At 42.0% G+C, this 19175-nt stretch overlaps 1 protein-coding gene across 1 annotated transcript in view; it reads right to left on the bottom strand.

Annotated features, from left to right (window-relative positions):
• Window positions 1–19175, bottom strand: part of PCNX2 (pecanex 2) — a 300964-nt gene that overhangs the window by 153750 nt on the left and 128039 nt on the right. The window contains exons 16-18 of the mRNA XM_039248833.1: window positions 14581–14690; window positions 14024–14120; window positions 94–186 (exon numbers count right to left, since the gene is read on the bottom strand). Coding sequence (XP_039104764.1) covers window positions 94–186; window positions 14024–14120; window positions 14581–14690 — 300 coding nt within the window. The remainder of the gene's footprint in view (window positions 1–93; window positions 187–14023; window positions 14121–14580; window positions 14691–19175) is intronic.

The raw sequence follows: 19175 nt of genomic DNA, 5'->3' as shown, positions 1-19175 counted from the left end.
CCGCTACCCTGCCCTGGGACTCCACAGCGGGCTCTGTCATTAAGGAGAATGAGGAGGCATAGGGAGGGGGTATAAAGTGGAAGGGATACGTACTCGCAAGGACAGGAACACGGTGCTGGCACTGATTGCAAATGATAGAACGGCGGCCACCGAGCAGACAATGAGATCGGATTGTAAGATATCCTTCTGCAAAGAGAAAACCAACTGTAACGTCTGCTCTTCTTTGTTTCTCTCAGCAGCTCTGCTGTCCCCACGTAAGTCAGGTGACAGGATACTGTGTCTGGATAGCCCACTCTTTTCATGTGCATCACTTACCTGATATGTTCCCAGTGGCACACACAGGCGGACCATCAGAGCAAGCAAGGCAAAGGGTGGGGAGTGGGAAATGCACACTGGGAGGTTAGCCTACATCTGCTGAGCAGGGAGGGAGAAAAGTATTCCACGTGTATAAGAGGCATAAGTTCTTCTCTATGAACATAGATCAGAGATAGCATGTCATGGCCTGATGAAGGAGGGTAAAGCACTAATGATCTCTACCTGGCCTGAGCATGGCTTACACACATGCTGTTGGCCAAAGAGACGCCTCTAGTGCATTCGCTTATTCTTAAAAATTTTTTTTACTATTTATTCATTTTGTGAGAGAGAGAGAGACAGAGCACAGGCAGGGGAGGGGCAGAGAGAGAGGGAGACACAGAATCCAAAACAGGCTCCCGGCTCCGAGCTGTCAGCACAGAGTCCAACACAGGGCTTGAACTCACAAACCATGAGATCATGACCTGAGCCGAAGTTGGGACACCTAACCGACTGAGCCATCCAGGCGCCCCTGCTTATTTCTTTGGACCAGAACAGATTTCACATTTTAATTCATCAGTCAGATTGGGTAGAGGCCACTTCCAAATAATTTAAATACACACATATTATGGACACATACGCAGAAAATGAAATGTTAGTAAGTTGCTGATAATTTTCCATCACATAAAATTGTGGTGTGTGCAGGGGCTCGGGAACACAAAGCAAAATTAGGCCGAAGAATGTCTTTAATCCTGTAGCTATATGGAGAATGGCCTGTTAGCACAAATCAGGCACAATGCTGCTGGCTGATTGATCTAAGAGAGACATAAAGGACCATCAATTTTTTTCTGTCTACAGAGGCCAGTCCACTGCAGTACACAATTATTGAACGTTTTGAGGTAGCACACAGTTACCCGAAAACTCTAAAACCATCACTACAAAAACATCAATATCTCATATTGAAAAGGAACTATGCCTCTTCAATAACTGTTTTGACTGTTATCTGCCAGAAAATTCTATCTCTGTAGACCTGGTTCCCTATGGCCCCTCCCCCCTTTTTTCTGTTCCAGTTTTTAAAATTAAAATTTGGAGTTCTTACAAGTGGTGCTGCCAGCGTTCTGACTGAATTAACACCCAAAGTGATAGGAAGAAATCAGGAAGGCCACTTAAGTGGAGTAATAATGACCTTGAGCCATCTGAAGAAAAAGTCAACACGGCTTGGTTAAAGCAGCTAATAAATCAGTGAAGAGATACGGTCTCAACATCAACTTATGAATTATCTGCTAAAGTTGTTCTACAATTCACAAACAGGTGTTGAATATGGTAACAATCATATAGTGATAAACTAAATTCTAGATTTATACCTACTAATGGTAAGAATAATATGGTAAAAAAATGGTAAGAATTCCCTGGATTTGGGGGCAAGGCAAATCACAGTGATTTTTCAGTCGGGATCTATAAAACTTTTGTGATCACAGATTTTCATCAAAAATTTACTATTAATAAATGGCCAAAATTCAGGTATCTCCTTGCATTCCAAAGATTTACAAAAGGCCAGGCTTTTCCAGAAGAAAGATCTATAACTGACTGACTCTTTAGGCTATGAAGATAAGTTAATTTTCCTTCCTATTTTACACTGACATGGTTTTATGTCATTTAAAAATTGCTGAATGCTTGGGCACTTGGGTGGCTCAGTCGGTTAAGCGTCTGACTTCAACTCAGGTTGTGCTTTCCCAGTTCCATGAGTTGGTGCCCCACATTGGGCTCTGTGCTGACAGTGTGGGCCCGCTTTGGATCCTCTGTCTCCCTCTCTCTGCCCTTTCCCCACTGGTGTGTGTGTGTGTGTGTGTGTGTGTGTGTGTGTGTGCGCGCGCGCGCGCGCACGCATGTGCACGTGTCCTCCTCCTCTCTCTCAAAAATAAATAAGCATTAACATTTCTTTTCTAATTACTGAATCCTTATCCAAAAGGGAGATAAGCATTTTCCCAAATGTTCTAATTCAAAATTAAGCGTTATCTATAACTGACCAACCATCCTTGCCTAATGTCAAAATGGTGGACCATCGGGGCAGCTGGTGAGAGGAAGAGGGTCACATTTTTAGCTTTCTTAAAGCAAGAGAATGAGACCCAATTACGATTTTTTTTTCACAGTTGGATGACACACAGGAATTCCACTGATATTAGTCTATCTGTGAAAATGTTCCTCCTGCCAATTTCTTTTCTGTATTGTTATTTTCATTTTTTTTTTAATTTAGAGTGCTTGCAAGAGATAAAGAAAGAGAGAGTGCATGCACGTGTGCATGAGCAGGGGAGGGGCAGAGATGGAGAAAGAGAGGATGTTAAGCAGGCTCCAGACTCAGCATGGAGCCTGATGCAGGGCTCGATCCCACGACCCTGGTATCATATCCTGAGCTGAAATCAAGAGTTGGATACTCAATCGACTGAGCTATCCAGGTGCCCTTCTATTGTTATTTTTATTTTTTTATTTAAAATAATTTTTAATGTTTATTTATTTTTGAAAGAAGGGAGACAGAGTGTGAGCAGAGGAAGTGCAGAGAGAGAGGGAGACACAGAATCTGAAGCAGGCTCCAGGCTCTGAGCTGTCAGCACAGAGCCCAACCCAGGGCTTGAACTCACAAACCACAAGGTCATGACCTGAGCCGAAATCGGAGGCTTAACCAGCTGAGCCACCCAAGTGCCCCTGGATTGTTATTTTTAAACAGATCTCTTGAGGTGTGACTGACATGCAAAACCCCTGCACATGTACAAAGTGTACCATTTGATGGGTTTTGACACATGGACACCTCCATGAAATCCACAACCACAATGAGAATAAGTAGCACCGCAATCATGCCCCACAGTTTCCGCTCCTGACCTTTTCTAACCTCCAACCCCTTCTCTCCTCTGTCTGGAGACAACCACTGATCTGCATCATCACGGCAGTTTATTTCATTCCCTAGAATGAGATATAAACTTACTTCGAAATGCAATAGATCCAGAAAAGTCAAAACAACTTTGCAAAGGAAGAACAAAGTTGGAGGATATAAAATATCTGATTCCAAGACTTATTACGGAGCTGCAGGAATCAGGTATTGATGGTATTGGCACAAAGTATACACCTTGATCAAGAGAACAAAAGGAAGAGCCCAGAAATAGACCAAAACATTGTGGATTTTAAACAAAAGTGCTAAGGGGGAGAAAACACCTTGCCTGTAAGTGAGGGAAAGGATAATTCTTTCAACAAATGGAATAATGGGGAAAAACAGAATAACAACAACAACAACAAAACACCTTGACATTTGCCTCACATCACATATAAAACCTAAGTCAACATGAATTATAAATGTAACAAAGCATTAAATTTCTCAAAGAAAACATGAGAGGAAATCTTAGTGACCCTGGGTTTAGCAAAGCTTTCCCAAACAAAACACTGAAAAATTATTCAATTGGAGTTTATGAACATTTAAAACATTTGCTCTTCAAAATACATTGTTATAAAATGAAAAGACAAGGGAAGGACTGAGAAAAATAGTTGCAAAACACAAACTTTCATCTGCAATACATAAAGAATCTCACAAATCAATAGCAAGAAGGCAAACAATTCCCCCATCCCTATTCCCAGCTGGAAATGGGCAAAGTTTTGAACAGACCCTTCACCAAAGCCAGTGGAAAATGGAAATTATTGAGCTTTTCAAGCTAGTGCTAATTAATGAAACCACAGACCACTCCGTTACTATTGGTGAAAGTAACATCAGCAAAATAAAAAGGAAAGGTTCCCTCTTTCCCTACCAAAGCCCAGATATTATTCTGCTCCAAAAATTTTATTCCTGAAAATGTATCTTTTCTTAGAAACTTTTACACATGTGCCTTTATAGAGTATGAAATGCAGCAGATTTTTTTAAACATGTTCAGTGACCCAATGCTACTTATTAATATACAACTATAATTCTTACAAGCGACGTTTTTCATGTGCATTGAACTGTGTGTCTTTAAATGCAAAACAGTGCACCAAACATGAAAATATTATTTTTTAAAAGGAATCCTGAAAACACCTAGGCATCAGACTGTTGTTGTGGTCTAGAAAGTAGCCTAAAACACTGTCAAAAGTTTATAATTTTGGTTTTATCACTAAAAAATTTTTGCTCATTTAAATATATATTATACAGGGCGCCTGGGTGGCTCAGTCGTTTAAGTGTCAGACTTTGGCTCAGGTCATGATCTCCTGGTCCGTGAATTTGAGCCTTGCATAGGGCTCTATGCTGACAGCTTGGAGCCTGGAGCCTGCTTCAGATTCTGTGTCTCCCCCTCTCTCTGTCCCTCTCCTGCTCATGCTGTTTCTCTCTCTCAAAAGTAAATAAACATTTAAAATTTTTTCAAAGAGAATATTAAAAAGTATATATATTATACATCTCTGTTTCTAAGAGTTAATTATGTGTGAAGTTTTAGGTTTGTTAGACAAAAGAATTACTGGTGCTTCCCTCTTCCTTCATGCGCTTGAAAGGCTAATAACTCTAATTCTGTTGAATTACTTATTTATTTATTTTGTAATTACATATTTAAATAAGAGTTTTAGAATCTTTGCATCATTTTGATAAATATCCTGCCTTAAAAGTGTATCATACAATATTAGGTGTTTACAAAAATTAGACTATGGGAGCACCTGAGTGGCTCAGTCAGTTAAGCGTCTGACTTCGGCTCAGGTCATGATCTCATGGTTTGTGAGTTTAAGCCCCACATCAGGCTCTGTGCTGACAGCTCAGAGCCTGGAGTCTGCTTTGGATTCTGTCTCCATCTCTCTCTGCCTCTCTCTTTCCCTCTCCCTCTCTGCCTCTCACTCTCAGAAATAAACATTAAAATTTTTTTTAATAAATAAAAATTATAATATGAAACCTCTGAGCAAAATGCAAATTTAGAAGGTCTCTGCAAATTTTTAGCATTAATTAATATTTCCACATAATATGTATATCCTATAATATGTTATAGGATAACATAATATTACAGCACTCTAGGACACAGAGAAGAAAGGGAATAGATCATTCATGATCATTGCATCCTGACATTAACAATATTAGCATTTTTATGCTTCCTGGGCCAGTATTTTTGCTGAATATTTGTGAATGCTGAGGCACGGTTCTAGCTGTAATCATGATGTATATTCTGATTACACATCATACATATACATATACATCCTACATATTATCTATGCATAGCTTGTGAAGGTCTAATCTTAGTGTGCATATAATTTTTATCTTTTTCAACTGTACTTTCTTTTGTAAGTACTATATATATGTATATTGCTGTATAGACTTACTAACAGTCACTTACTAGTGAACTAATTTTCCATCTTGTGATGATATAAACATACACACCCATATACGAACACATACACCATAGCGGAAACTCAAAACATTAATTTCATGACTGAAAGGGAACGTGCTATATTTAGTGCAAGCATTCCTTGACTGTTAGGTACTGGGTTGTCTTTCATTTTTCACTATGATGAATTATGGTGCCATCATGATCTTGATGTACCTAAATCTTTTTTCATATTTTGAATTCATTCTTTAAACCAACTCTGACAAATCGACCTATTATATGATAGGTGATGAATTTAGAATTTTTGGTAAATTATGCTTTTCCAGATGATTGTAATAATTTACACAAATATAAACAATGTCTAAGAAATCTCATCTTGTCCCAATTGGCAATATATTTAATTTATCCTGTGCTGATTGAGTGGACAAAAAAAATGCCCTCTTACTTTAATTTGTATTTCTTTCTTTATATATACTAATATATACTAATATACTAAATATACTTCTCACAATTACTTCCAAATATTTTGTCCCTAAAGTAAAATATACATATTGATAACACTTGCTTATAGAGTTTTAACAACTAAAGTGTGAGTTGTTGTTATAAGAAAGATATTTAACTTTTGTCAAATTTGCATTGAATATTTTACCAAATTATTTAATTTTATTGCCTTTAAACATATAGAAGTATAAAAATTTTATGGACTTATATCTCTGTGTGTGTGCGTGCGCACTTTATTTATTTTCATTTTATAGATTCCAAGCCTGAAAAATCATCCCCTTTCTAGAATTTGAACAGATGCTTGATTTTATTTCATACCTTTTTTGGAAAATTTCTTTTACATTTTTAAAATTGTGAGCCAGGAATACAAAAAAGTACATAAAATACATAAATGTAATTTTTAAAATAATTATAAAAGATGCCTGGATAGCTCAGTTGGTTGAGTGTCCAACTCTTGATTTCAGCTCAGGTCATGATCTCACAGTTCGTGGAACTGAGTCCTGTGTCAGGGTCCTTGCTAACAGTGCAGAGCCTCCTTGGGATTCTCTCTCTCCCTTTCTCTCTGCCTCTCCCTTGCTCTCTCTCTCAAAATAAATAAACTTTAAAGATAGATAGATGATAGATAGATAGATAGATAGATAGATAGATAGATAGATAGATAGATGATAGATAGATGATAGATAGATAGATAGATAGATAGATAGATAGATAGATAGATAGATGATAGATAGATGATAGATAGATAGATAGATAGATAGATAGATAGATAGATAGATAATAGACAGATAGGTTAACAGTTATTATAAAGTGAGCATCTCAGTAACTACCAACTGGTTCAAAAAATCTACCATGTCTAGTACCCAAGAAATCCCTTTATGTGGCTTTCTGATCACAAACCCTTCTATCCCCCCTTGGGGGTCCCCATCAACTATCCCGACTCCAGTGAAAATAAGTCTCTTGCTTTTTAAACAAGAATGATCTTGCTACTTACATATGCAATTGTTTGCCTATTTTTACCCAATGGATGGCACCATACTGGACATATTTGTTTGTCTCTTGCTTCCTTTGCTCAACATTACATGGTCACCCGTGCCATTGCATATGGCTCCAGTAAGGTCTGATCCTCTGCTGTGTGCTACTCATTGTGGTGTTGGTGGAATTTCCAATGGCTTCAGTTTAGGGTTCTTATGAATAATTGCTAAGAGGAACAATCTTATATGTTCCTGGTACAAATGTGCAAGATTTGCTCCAGCGTAAATATCTAGGAGTAGAATTGCTGGCTGTAGTATAGATGAATCTTCCACTTTATAATCCCAAATTGTTTCCAAAATAGATACAGTAATTTAAATACCACTACCAGCAGTTAGTAAGAGTTCCCTTGCTCTACACTTAATACTGTGGGAACTTTTAATTTTTTGCCAGTCTAGTAAGTGTGAAATGGTAACGCAGTGTGGTTTTAGTGTGGAGTTTCTTGATTATTAATTAGTTTGTATACATATTCATGGTTTTGGCTATTTTTATTTCCTCTCTTGTGAAGTGCATGTGCAAGCCTTTTGGCCATTTTTAATTGAGATATCTGTCTTTCTTCTTGATTTGTAGTAATTGTGTATTTATTTCAACACTAGTGCTTTATCTACTACACATATTTTAAATATTATTTCCCATTCTGTGGCTTATTTTTTAAAGTCTCCTTTTTGGGCATTAGTTGATAAATCAAAGGTCATAATTTTAGTGAACTTCAATTTCTTGTTATTGTTGTTTAAAAAATTCTTTCCTCCCCTGGAAGTATTATAATGATAATTTCCTTTAGGGGCGCCTGGGTGGCTCAGTCAGTTAAGTGTCCGACTCCAGCTCAGGTCATGATCTCACGGTTTGTGGGTTTGAGCCCTGCCTTGGGCTCTGTGCTGACAGCCAGCTCAGAGCCTGGAGCCTGTTTCAGATTCTGTATCTCCCTTTCTCTCTGACCCTCCCCTGCTCATGCTGTCTCTCTCTCTCTCTCTCTCTCTCTCTCTCTCTCCCTCTCTCTCACTCAAAAATAAATTAAAAACATTAAAAAAAATTTAAAGATAATTTCCTTTATTATGATTCTAAGCACTTTCAGGTTTTGTAATCTCATATTTAGGTTTCTAACCCATCTGGAATTCACTTTTAAGCAGAACATCACAGAAGAAGCCTATTCTATTTTGTTACTTATGAAGAACCATTTTCTTTTCATCATTCTGTTTCTCCCTCTGTAGTGAGTAGGAAGTTACATGCTGTGTTTCCGCTCCGGCAGTTACACTGAACAGTCCAACATGCATACTTCACTCACCATTCTTAAGTTAATCAGTATCTTTATTCATCTCCTGGACATTATGAAGAATTTTTAAGTCTTGGAGCCCATTTCGCCTTCTATCCAGAGTTGTATGTTACCCCTGTATGGTTTTGTACAGTTAATATTTGTTAAAATTTGCCAATGTATCCGCCACTTTCTTTTCTCCTTGTTCTTTCTTGCAAATTAGACTTTCCGTCTGAGACCATCTGAAGAACATCACTCAGAACTGCATTTAGCGAGAGTCTCGCAGCTTCTGTTTGTGTAAAATATTTTTATTTTGTCCCCATTCTTTAACAACATTTTCACTGGAGGCACCAGCACAGAGCCTGCTTAGGATTCTTTCTCTCTCTCTCTCCCTCTCTCTCTCTGCCCCACTCCTGCTCATACTCTCTTGCTCTCTCTCTCTCTCTCTCTCTCTTTCAAAATAAATAAATAAATAAATAAATAAATAAATATTTTTAAAAGTTAAAGATCTTTTCACTGGGCATAGAATCCTACCCTGGCAGCTGCTTTCTTTCCAGGACATCAACTACATCATACTTCTGGCTTCTATGATTGTTTTTGATAAGGGAGCTTTCCATTCATCATTCATTTGAATGTAATCCATTCATTTTCTTTAACTGCTTTAAGACAGTCTGTGTCTTTGATGTCTGCAGTTTCACTATGGTTTGTCCTGTGTAGGTTCTTTCTTCCTTGTTTTACTCTGTGTGTGATTCACTGGGATTCTTGAGTCCCTAGATCAGTGTTGTTCATCAATTCTGGTAAATATTCAGATATCATCTCATTAGACATTAATTAGGCTCCAGTCTCTCTCTCCCCATTTTCAAGAATTCTAATTAGATATATGTTAGATCTTCTTGGTCTCTGTCTGTCACCTATCTTTGTCTTTCTTTTGTATTTTCTAATTTTTTGCTTATTGGTGTTGAATCCTGGGTCCTTTCTTCTGTCTTTCAGTTCACTAATTCTCTCATCAGAGGTATCTAATCTCCCGTGTGTGTGTGTGTGTGTGTGTGTGTGTGTGTGTGTGTTGGGGGGGAGGGGTTGTGTGTGTTTCCTTCCACTGCTTCATTTTTTGGCATTTTTTATTTGTTTAGGAAGGTCTATTTGGTTCTCTTTCAAACATACTGGATCATTTCAGTATTTTCCATTGTCTATAAGTTTTACCTTTTATTCTTTTAAACACAGTAACTATAGTTGTTTTAAAATATGTGTCTGGTAGTTCAAGTGCTTGAAGTATGTGAAGACCTGTGTCTGCTGGCTCCTTGTCTCCTTATGCAGTTAAAATTTTTTTTTTTTTTTTTGTGAGAGCTGCTCATTTCCCTTAGAAAACTGGTTTGGGGAACCCGTGAAGATCTAGGAGGAAAGGATCTTCTAAAGAGGATTCGTGTTTGGTTTTGCCATGAGGTGTCTCCAGCTGGGGACCACTTCAAATTCGCTTCATAAATTTAGGGATTAAGGATGTTAGAATGGGGACTGAAAGCCCGTGGCAGATTACATTTCAGGGATCTTGCTGCTTGGTGTTCAGCACCAAGGCCAGTACCTTGCATCCTTTAGGGCGCTGCAGAGGATGAAAAGGATTTCTTCCTGTTCACCCTCTCGCCCACCCAGCATGGGGTCCCCAGGGCACACCCACCTTAGTGGTCTTGGGCTTTCATCTCTATTCCCCACTGTTTGAGGGTTGAACACCAAGGCTCAAAAAGTAGCTTCCTGCTCTGCTTCCTAGAGGTCTCTCTGTTGACTCAGACTTTGACTTGATAATTCCTTACCCTTTGGACACTTTTTTGTCACATAGAAGAAGCACTTTTTTTTTTGTATTTTGTTCAAAATATTCAGTTTTAATCAGCAAAGAGTTTGGCTATAATAATTCAGCCTGACGTAACATGAGAGATGGAAAAGTCTAGTTTGATCGTTCTCTAACATGCATTGGTGTCTGGCGAAGAATCAGCACATACAATTCCTTTTTTCCCTCCCACTGCTGAACAATTACCTCAGCTCCATACACTGATTAATCAATTCTTGATTGTGACATGTAATTTTCACATAATACATTCCTATAAATAATTTGTCTCCTTTCTGTGTTTTACTGATTCCCTAATCCCATTCTCGAGTCTTGGATGAGTCTCATTTTTTTTTCTTCTGATTACTCATCTTTATAATTTACACTTAAATCCCAAAGTGCTAACTTCCTCTTTCTTATTCTTCTTTTTCAGATTTTTAAAGCTATTATTAATGACTATTCTTCTAAATGAATCTTAGAATCATTTCCCCAAGTTGTGAATATGATTCCTCTGGAACTGTTTTGAAATATATTAAACCTATAAATTTATTAGAAAGAATTGGCATTTAATAAATCTCAACCTTCCTATCTGAAATCAGGTTATGTCTATTTATCACCACTTATTCAGAAGTTCATTTGCATTTTAATAGACTGCTGTGGTTTTCTTTATTCCTGACATTACTTGGTAAAATCTTTCCTATTATCAATTCATATATTTTGTTGCCATTGTGAGCAAGATCATGGTTCCACTGTATTTTCTAAAGTTATTTCTGACATGTTAGAATGCTCTTGTTTTTCTAAATGTCTTTGTCTCTAGGGGTATTGGTGAATTCTCTTATTGATCACAGTTGCTTTTTAAAAACTCTGCTGTGTACCTAAATGTATACAATAATGTAGTCTACATTTTTTTTCTTTTAGGACTAGTTAACACAAGCCAGAACTTCCAAAACAATATTCAAAAATATTGTTTCGACTTCCTATTTTAATAGTGGTTCCATGCATGTTTAACTAATAAATATACTGGGGCTTCATACACTGAATATTTTAAATCCATTGTGACATCTTATGTAGTACTTCATGCTCCAACTCTAAAAATGAAGCTGAAGAAGCCCTTGTCCCAGGGTGCTGGGTGACTCAGTCGGTTAAGGGTCTAACTCTTGATTTCGGCTCAAGTCATGATCTCACAGTTCTTGAGTTCGAGCCCCACGTCAGGCTCCTCTCCCTCCCTCCTCCACTCATTCTTCCTCTCTCTCTCAAAAATAAATAATAAAATAATTAATTTAAAAAATAAAGCACTGATTCCAAACTACACACACAGGAGATATAGACAGCATGGTGCCTGAGAAACCTAGATGATACAGCCAGTGGTTACAAAGAAGTTGTTTGAATTGTACAGATAAGAATGAAGTAGTGTGTTGTTTTGGTGGTGGTCTATTTTTTGGTTCTAGGAACTGAGAAAAATAGATACAATGGAAGTAGCATATCTGAATGGGTAAAGAGTATAGAGATTGAGGAGGATGAGTGACAGAAAGACCAGGGGCACCTGGGGGGCTCAGTCGGTTAAGTGACCGACTTCGGCTCAGGTCACGATCTCGCAGTTCATGGGTTTGAGCCCCTCATTGGGCTCTGTGCAGACAGCTCAGAGACTGGAGCCTGCTTTGGATTCTGTGTCTCCCTTTTTCTCTGCCCCTCCCCCTCCCATGCTCTGTTTCTCACTCAAAAGTAACTTAAAAAAAAGAAAGAAAGAAATAGACCAAGCACATGAGGCAGATGGATAAGAAGAAACCAAGCCAGGAGAGGAAAGTTTACACTGTTATTAACTGAGTGTATTGCTGGCACTGATCATATGGAAATGTAGAGGCCCACTAATGATGGAGCTCTAGGAATCTTTAGTTCTAGATCAATGTTCCTGGAAGCCTAGTCTGTGGGGACAGCCTTGTAAACATGTAGATTTCCAGCCCTGGCACAGGCCAAATGCATCGGAATAGGAATTAGGGCTGGAAGCCTGATCTAAGGAGGCTCCTTAGGGGCTTCTCATACAAAGAGAAACTTAAGAAAAGAGGGAGTGAGAAAAAGAGAGACAGACATACACACAGAAATAAAATCAGAGACGAGGAGAGACATCTGGTACGTGTACTTGGGCACAAAAGGTTTTATACACCAAACTCTAAAAGCTAAATGTGATAGTCCTATGAAAACATTCTCATTAGACCAGAGGACTTTTTAGAGAGAACACACGTCATATTAAATTACCTACGGGTTATGTGCTCTCCTGTATACAGAGCGTTTCAAAGTGTATGAAAAGTGGGGAAGGCAAGACCTCGCCCATCATATCTAATTATACTGATGAAACACTGTCAGCCTCTATCCGCCAGCTTCCTAGGCAGATTTCATCGTTATTCATACATTGTTTTCAAGGCAACAAATCAGAAAGTGTCTTCATCATTCCATGACATCAAGGACATTTGAGGAGAACAGTTTTCCTCAGATACCTATGGGAAACCGTTTGGGTAGACAGTGGGCCGTTCCATGGCTTTTACAGAAACTGACCTAGGAACATCAAATTTTATCTTGTAAATCTCCTGGTGTAAACATTAGACTGGAGATCAGGTTGCTGCTGTGATGTTTCACTGTCAATGGTTTCCTCCCTTTTGAGCTGCCACCCTCCCGGCCCTGGCTGCAAACATACCTCAGCTTGTCAAATTCATGTACTACATACATCCTTATTCGCAGTGACTGTGCTTTGCTTCCTCAATATGTTAGCTTGAACTGCACCCACACTCAAAGGCATGGGGGCCAGGTATGAATTTTTTTAAATGTTACCATGTTGCCTGAGTCCTGCACATTGTCTTGAAATTGCAGGTTGCAATTGAACTCTCATCTAAATTCAAGGAAAAGTACTAGAGTCAGGCACTTGGCACTGTGGAAGCCAAGACAAATGAGACTCGCCTCCTGGCTGGATGAGCCTGCAATCAATGGGTCATTTACTGCTTTCCCTTTGATCTATCATTCCTCAAAACCATAGGAAAGGCATGACTTCAAGATTGCAGGAGCTCAATACGCAAATGAATGGGAGATTACGTCATCAATGAGCATTGCTTTTTAAAGTGCTTATGTTTGGAAGATGATACCAAAGTCACTACCTCTACTCAAAGGATGTTTGAAACCACCCCAAGCCATTTTCCTGGTGAACAGAAAAGAGCATCCTTCTTCTAAAGTCTCTGTGTTCTGTTCTCCCTTCCTTCTTTACCTCTCCTTTTCCCCTCACATGCTCCATCCCATAGAGTCGCTTCTCTCTCCAGTACCCCAGATGTAAGTCTTAAAACCCAAGGGCTCCCAACAAGGGCTGTGCAACTGTCAACCTTGAACGTGGGAAGAGTACTCTGAGCTCAGCCTGAGGCTGAGGCCAGAAGATGCGGAGAGGACTGTGTGGAGCTCGCTAGGAACCGGCTTGGCTGAATGTTTCTTTGATGAGCTTTTATTTGCTTGCAGCTGGCCTGCTGCTCGGCGTCAGCAGGGGGCAGCATTGACCCAACTTGCTTCTTCCAAATAGCCAAGCGTTTAAACTGCCATCGACTGAGGACCATTGGAGTGACCGTTGCGTGTACCACATCTGCCTTCGCGAGGTTGTAAAAGGTCCACACCCACCAGGCAGCTCAACAGTCCAGGTGTCAGCTGTAGACCAAGACAAGGCACCTCTCTCTGCTCTGGTGACCGTCATTCCCCGGCTAGCCAGGGCCCTGCTGAGAAGTGGAGCTTGGCCACCACATACCAGGCCATGTTACCCAAAACCCTTATGTACACTATGCAACACGAATATCTCACCACTGAGTCTTTCATCTTCTTGGGGAGAGGGTCTGCGGCCAACTCTTCCAGGTTCTGATGTAGAAATTTAGGAAGCAATCTACAGTGAATAAAGGACCTGGAAACGAACAAGCACACGGGTTTTACTCTTTAAAATCTGTGCCCATCGCAACATTCGAGGTAAACAGCCTCCCCTGGGACTCCATGTTCCCAAATGATGAAAGCAAGGGCTCTCTCCTTTAATTAATTCACAAGAAAAAAAGAGGTGCATATTCAAGTGATCGCACATCTCATGTTTTGATTTTCAGATTCCCTCCCAATTGAAGGAGTCAAGGACCCCAAGAGGAACGGGCAGCTGGTTGCCAAGAGGTAAGCTCCCAGAGGTTAAATGTTTGCGCAGAGTTGCTGCTTGACTTTCACTAGTGTTTGACGGGTGCCAAAACCTCTCCCATCCTTGCCCCAGGGGGTTGACTGGGGGACCGGCAGCAGGAGTCCAGCTACCACGTGGGGCATGGCCCTCTGGCCTCCATGACACAGCGGGGCCGTGGGGACCAGGCACGGCTGTGCGTGCTACTCACAGGAGCACCGAGGGGTCGCTGCTCTGCCTGCTCAGATGGTAGGAAAGCGCCACCAGGAGGCCACAGAAGGCTGAAAACAGCGCTGGGATGTGCTGGGTGCTCCAGGGCTCCTGAGGAAAAGACAGTGGATACCAAGTCACCCTGAGGTGTGGAACAAACAACAGCTTGCTTTCTAAAGAACACGTAGGCACGCGTCCCCATGGCCCGGCCGGACGGTTGTGGGGTCCTGGGATCACTCCTGCCAACGGACGCACCAGCACCCGATGACCACACGGAAGCCTTGCCTGCAAGTTCACGTACCAACACCGCATCATCATGACGCGAGCCTGGGCAGGGGGGGCGGGCATCTCAAACTGTACACATTTCTGAGGGTATATTGCTTCGAGCTTTCCTGAGAATATTTTTGACTCGATCTTTTCTGAAAAAAAGTTTAGGACTTAGAAGATGTAACATTAATCACGTGTTGCCTCTTCTGAATTCATTTCTAATGATAACGACCGGAAGTGTATTTCCTAGCATTTATGCGATCGATGGCGTAAAAGCTATTAGACATGCAAACATGGCTTAAGAGATCAACTGGTGGAGTGAATGAACCACAACACAAATTAAAGGCAATCCCCTTTGAGAAAGAGAAAAATAATGGTTTGAAATGAAAAGAGCCAGAGAGTCAGGTTTGATGTGATAGAAACATGGACACCAGTAATTGATACGCTGTCTTCAGTCCTACGTGCTCCCACCGTGAGCAGAGTGGGGACCCAGGACCTTGCTCTCCTTCCGACCATCCCTGGCGCCCTCCCCAGCACAAACATACACACATTCGCTGTACTCAGCCTCTCAGGGACCACCAACAGAATCTACCGGTGCCTTCCAAACACTGAGTCTACACCTGGACTGCAGTACTTTTCTCTCGAGATGCAGATCCTTTCTAACTCAACAAGCATCTCACCCAAGATGGCTGGGCTGATCATCGTGCTTAGAATAAAATACACAAACGAATGAGTCAGTTGTGCCCCTTTCGTGTCTGGGGCTGCTGAGGTATGCTGGCCAAGCTAGAGCCATGCCCGTGGTGGAGGCAGTGGCTTCGGCGTCACTGCTTGATCTCTGCCCACAGTGAGGGTCTAGAAGCGTCTGGAAGGGAAATGAAGGCAACAACCCTGGCAGAGCCGCTGAGTAGCAGGTGGATGGGCAGGAGGTGACGCTGGCCGGTGCCTCTGCTGAGGGGTGCCCTCCATGCAGCTCTGACTTTCCCAGCATCCTGAAGGCGCCGAGGCATCTTCCCAGCATGCCTCCCCCACCGACTGGCCCAGAGCCCTGTTCCTCTGTTCCCCGCTGCTCCCTTAGGAGTTTCCTTTCCGCAAAGTCCTGATTCCTGTATCAGAAGGAGGGATGCACTGTCCTAACGCCAGCCCTGCCCTCTTACTGCATCAACACCCCCTAGATGGAGGAAAGGCATCCTCTCCTTCCACTCTGCTATAGGAATGTTTTTGTTGACATCTTTAAAAATTTTGAAAAAGCCCTCCCCAACTATCTCTATCCTCATCCTTCAGTGTCCCCCGACCTTATAAGTGACCCATTAGCTTCCTTCATGTGGGGCACCTCCCCAGGGGGGCAGGGGCTCTGCACAGAGTGGGTTTCCAGCTGGGAGGACCTGGCTCTGAACCCTGGTGTTGTCATATGTGAGCTCTGTGGCCTTGGCTAAGTTACTCAGCATCTCTGAGCCTTGGATTCATTTCGTCTTCTTTAGAAAAGGAAAATAATACAACTCAAGGGTGGCTGCGAAGGGTACTCTTCTGTACTCCAGGCTGTTTTTTTTAATGCTTTTGACACAGGAGGGTTCAATGTAGCCCCTAAGTGCCGCTGACACCCAGCATGCAGAGCCGGAAAGCTGGCCCTCCTCAGAGTTCTTCCTCTCCATGGTCCCCACTTGGCTGATCCTCATTTTGTTCAACATCTGTCCAGTCCTCCCTTCCCTTCCTTGCATCCCACTGGGTAAGTCCTCTGCTGTCTCTCTCTTTCCAGCTCTACTGCTGCTAGCTTCACAATGGGGGGATCAAAGCCCCACTCCATAGACCCCTTCACCACGCCACAGATCCCCACAATGTGTCTTCCGCATAACGAGAGGACTGTCCTCCTCACCTTAAAGAGCCTATCACACTATTGCCTTCACTGAATATTTTTCAATGATTCCTCATTGCCTACCAAATACATCTCCTCCGCAAAAGGCTACATAAGCCAATTAGGATCTGACCTTAGCCCATGGTTTCAGCCTCATTCCTCCCACTTAGAATATGCACAGCAGCAAATTCATAAAGCTATGTTGCTCCCTTCCTACTGCCTTCAGACACAAGGCTCTGTCTATACAAAGGGCTCTTGTGCTTCAGCACCCAGTATAAGAAGTCCCACCTGCTTGGTGCTGCCTCCTCACTTCGCAGGCAGACTGGAGCCCTCCTCTGTGTATCAGAAACACCTTTAAACACTTCTACTTCAACACTCAAGATATGTCACTTCTGTTATTTGTAGGCATGGGTAGGTCTTGCTCCTTCATCTGAGAGCCACTGACCACAGTTGTGCTTAGATTGGACTCCAAGTCGGGGGCGGGGGGGGGGCTTTCATCTCTAGTCCCCCCATTCTGGGCACAAATGTCAGCACATCGATGGATCTGTGAGTGAGTGACAGCAAGGTTTCAGTTTTCATGATTACATCGGCCCCTCTTCTGTGACCTGTGTGGAAAAGAATCTTCAGCAAGAAAGAGGGTGAAGAAATTAAGTAGCTTGGATCAAATGGGGGACAGGCAGTAAAGTGTCATTGGCATGATTGGACTAGCAGAGAAAAGGGGATCCTTTGACCTTATCGGTCATTTCTCCTTCATACAGTGGCCCCAGTAACAGAAAAGCTCTTCTGAAGTTTGAGAGTTTTCTTCTTCCCTGAGAGTCCACTCATGACACATTCAGCGGCTCCCCTGCTATGTGCCAGGGACCGAGGCACACGCTCGTGAGGAGGGCAGACATGGGATCCCCGGGGACGGAGGACACTGTGGTAAGGTGTGACAAGCGACATGACAGTGAGGTGACAGGTGCCAGGCACTCACTGAGCAGGAAGCAGAGGCTCCAAGGGAGTTAAGGGAGGGGCTTTTAATTGCACAGAAAAAAAAAAAAAACGCAGGAGAATATGGTCCCTTCCCTGCAGAACTTTCTGGAAGCTCTCAGCTCTTGGGGCACCTATGTATGTACATGTACTGCCCTCCTTCTTCCCAAATGAACTCCTCAGCTTCCTGCTCTGGCTGCCGCCGTGGGGCTTCATATTTGGCTGTCACCAAAACCAACAACAGAAAGTTTTCCAAAAGGGAAAAGCCTGCTAAATTCCGTTTCGTTCCATTGATCCCTCTGCACTTGCCTACGCTCTGCATTTCGTTCACAATTTTGCGAAGGTACAGGCATTCCTTTTACATGCAGCCCATAAAAGATGAGACTGTTTCCCCCAAATGCTGGGAGCAAAAAATCACTCTGAGATGGATTTAGTAGCCACGACCATGGAAATAATCGTCACTGCATGGAACAGAGGAAAGGTCAAGGGGACAAGCAAGCACCAGTGGGATGTGATGCTAGGCTCATCACTCCCTGGAAGAAATGATTCTGCAGGGCGCCTGGGTGGCTTAGTTGGTTAAGCTTCTGACTTTCGCTTAGGTCATGATCTCGCTGTTCTTGGGTTCGAGCCCCGCGTTGGGTTCTGTGCTGACTGCCAGCTCAGAGTCTGGAGCCTGTTTCAGAGTCTGTGTCTCCCTCTCTCTCTGACCCTCCCCTGTTCACGTTGTCTCTCTCTCTCTCTCTCCTAGAAATAAATAAAAAAAAAAATTAAAAAAAAAAAAGAAAAAGAAATGATTCTGCAGAAGGTCCCTCACTTCTCCATGGCTCCGCTGCCTCCTCTGTGAAAGGTGACAACGACCCCTTTCTTGAAGTATTGCTGTAATGACCTGATCTGACACAGCCTTGCTTGCTGCCAAGTAGTATGTCACTGTTAGTTTCTAACTAACTGGAAAGGAGTATCCGCAATGTCTTCGCAGATAATGAGATCTGGACTGAATCTATTTAAACAATCAAGTTTACCTACTTTATTTGCCCCACACTCCTTACCTAATCTCATTTATTCTGTACTTAATTCTCTCCAAGGCAAACCCTATGAAAGGTCGATATAAGGGACCCTCCCTTTTCATCTGCTAAATCAGGGGTCGGTAGAAAAGCGAGAGGAAGGTAAAAATCTCACATCAGAAACAGCAGCATTAGGAGGTAAGTGACCGCACTGTTCCTTCTACTTCCTGGCATTTGTCTCAGTCGGTGGTAGCGTATCTGGGTGAGTGAATATTTGATTGCCCTATGATCCCTCCACTGGGCCTGGCCAGTTGACAGCAGGAACTCATCTGCTTTACCCGTGTATTCTGAGCGCCTCATGCAGGCCCCCGGCCTTGATCAGAGGCATTTAATAAATATGTAAAGAACCAATGCACTGTATCTGAGCAACTGTTACCTCCTTACTACATAATGCAGACGTAAGAAGGGGAATGACCCAGATCTTTTTAACTATCTGCACGTATACAGGCG

Source organism: Hyaena hyaena, unplaced genomic scaffold, assembly GCF_003009895.1.
Source record: "Hyaena hyaena isolate Hyena2069 unplaced genomic scaffold, ASM300989v1 scaffold_319, whole genome shotgun sequence".
NCBI lineage: Eukaryota > Metazoa > Chordata > Mammalia > Carnivora > Hyaenidae > Hyaena > Hyaena hyaena.
Note: the sequence above shows the minus strand (reverse complement) of the source record. Positions and strands in the feature narration are given on the sequence as shown.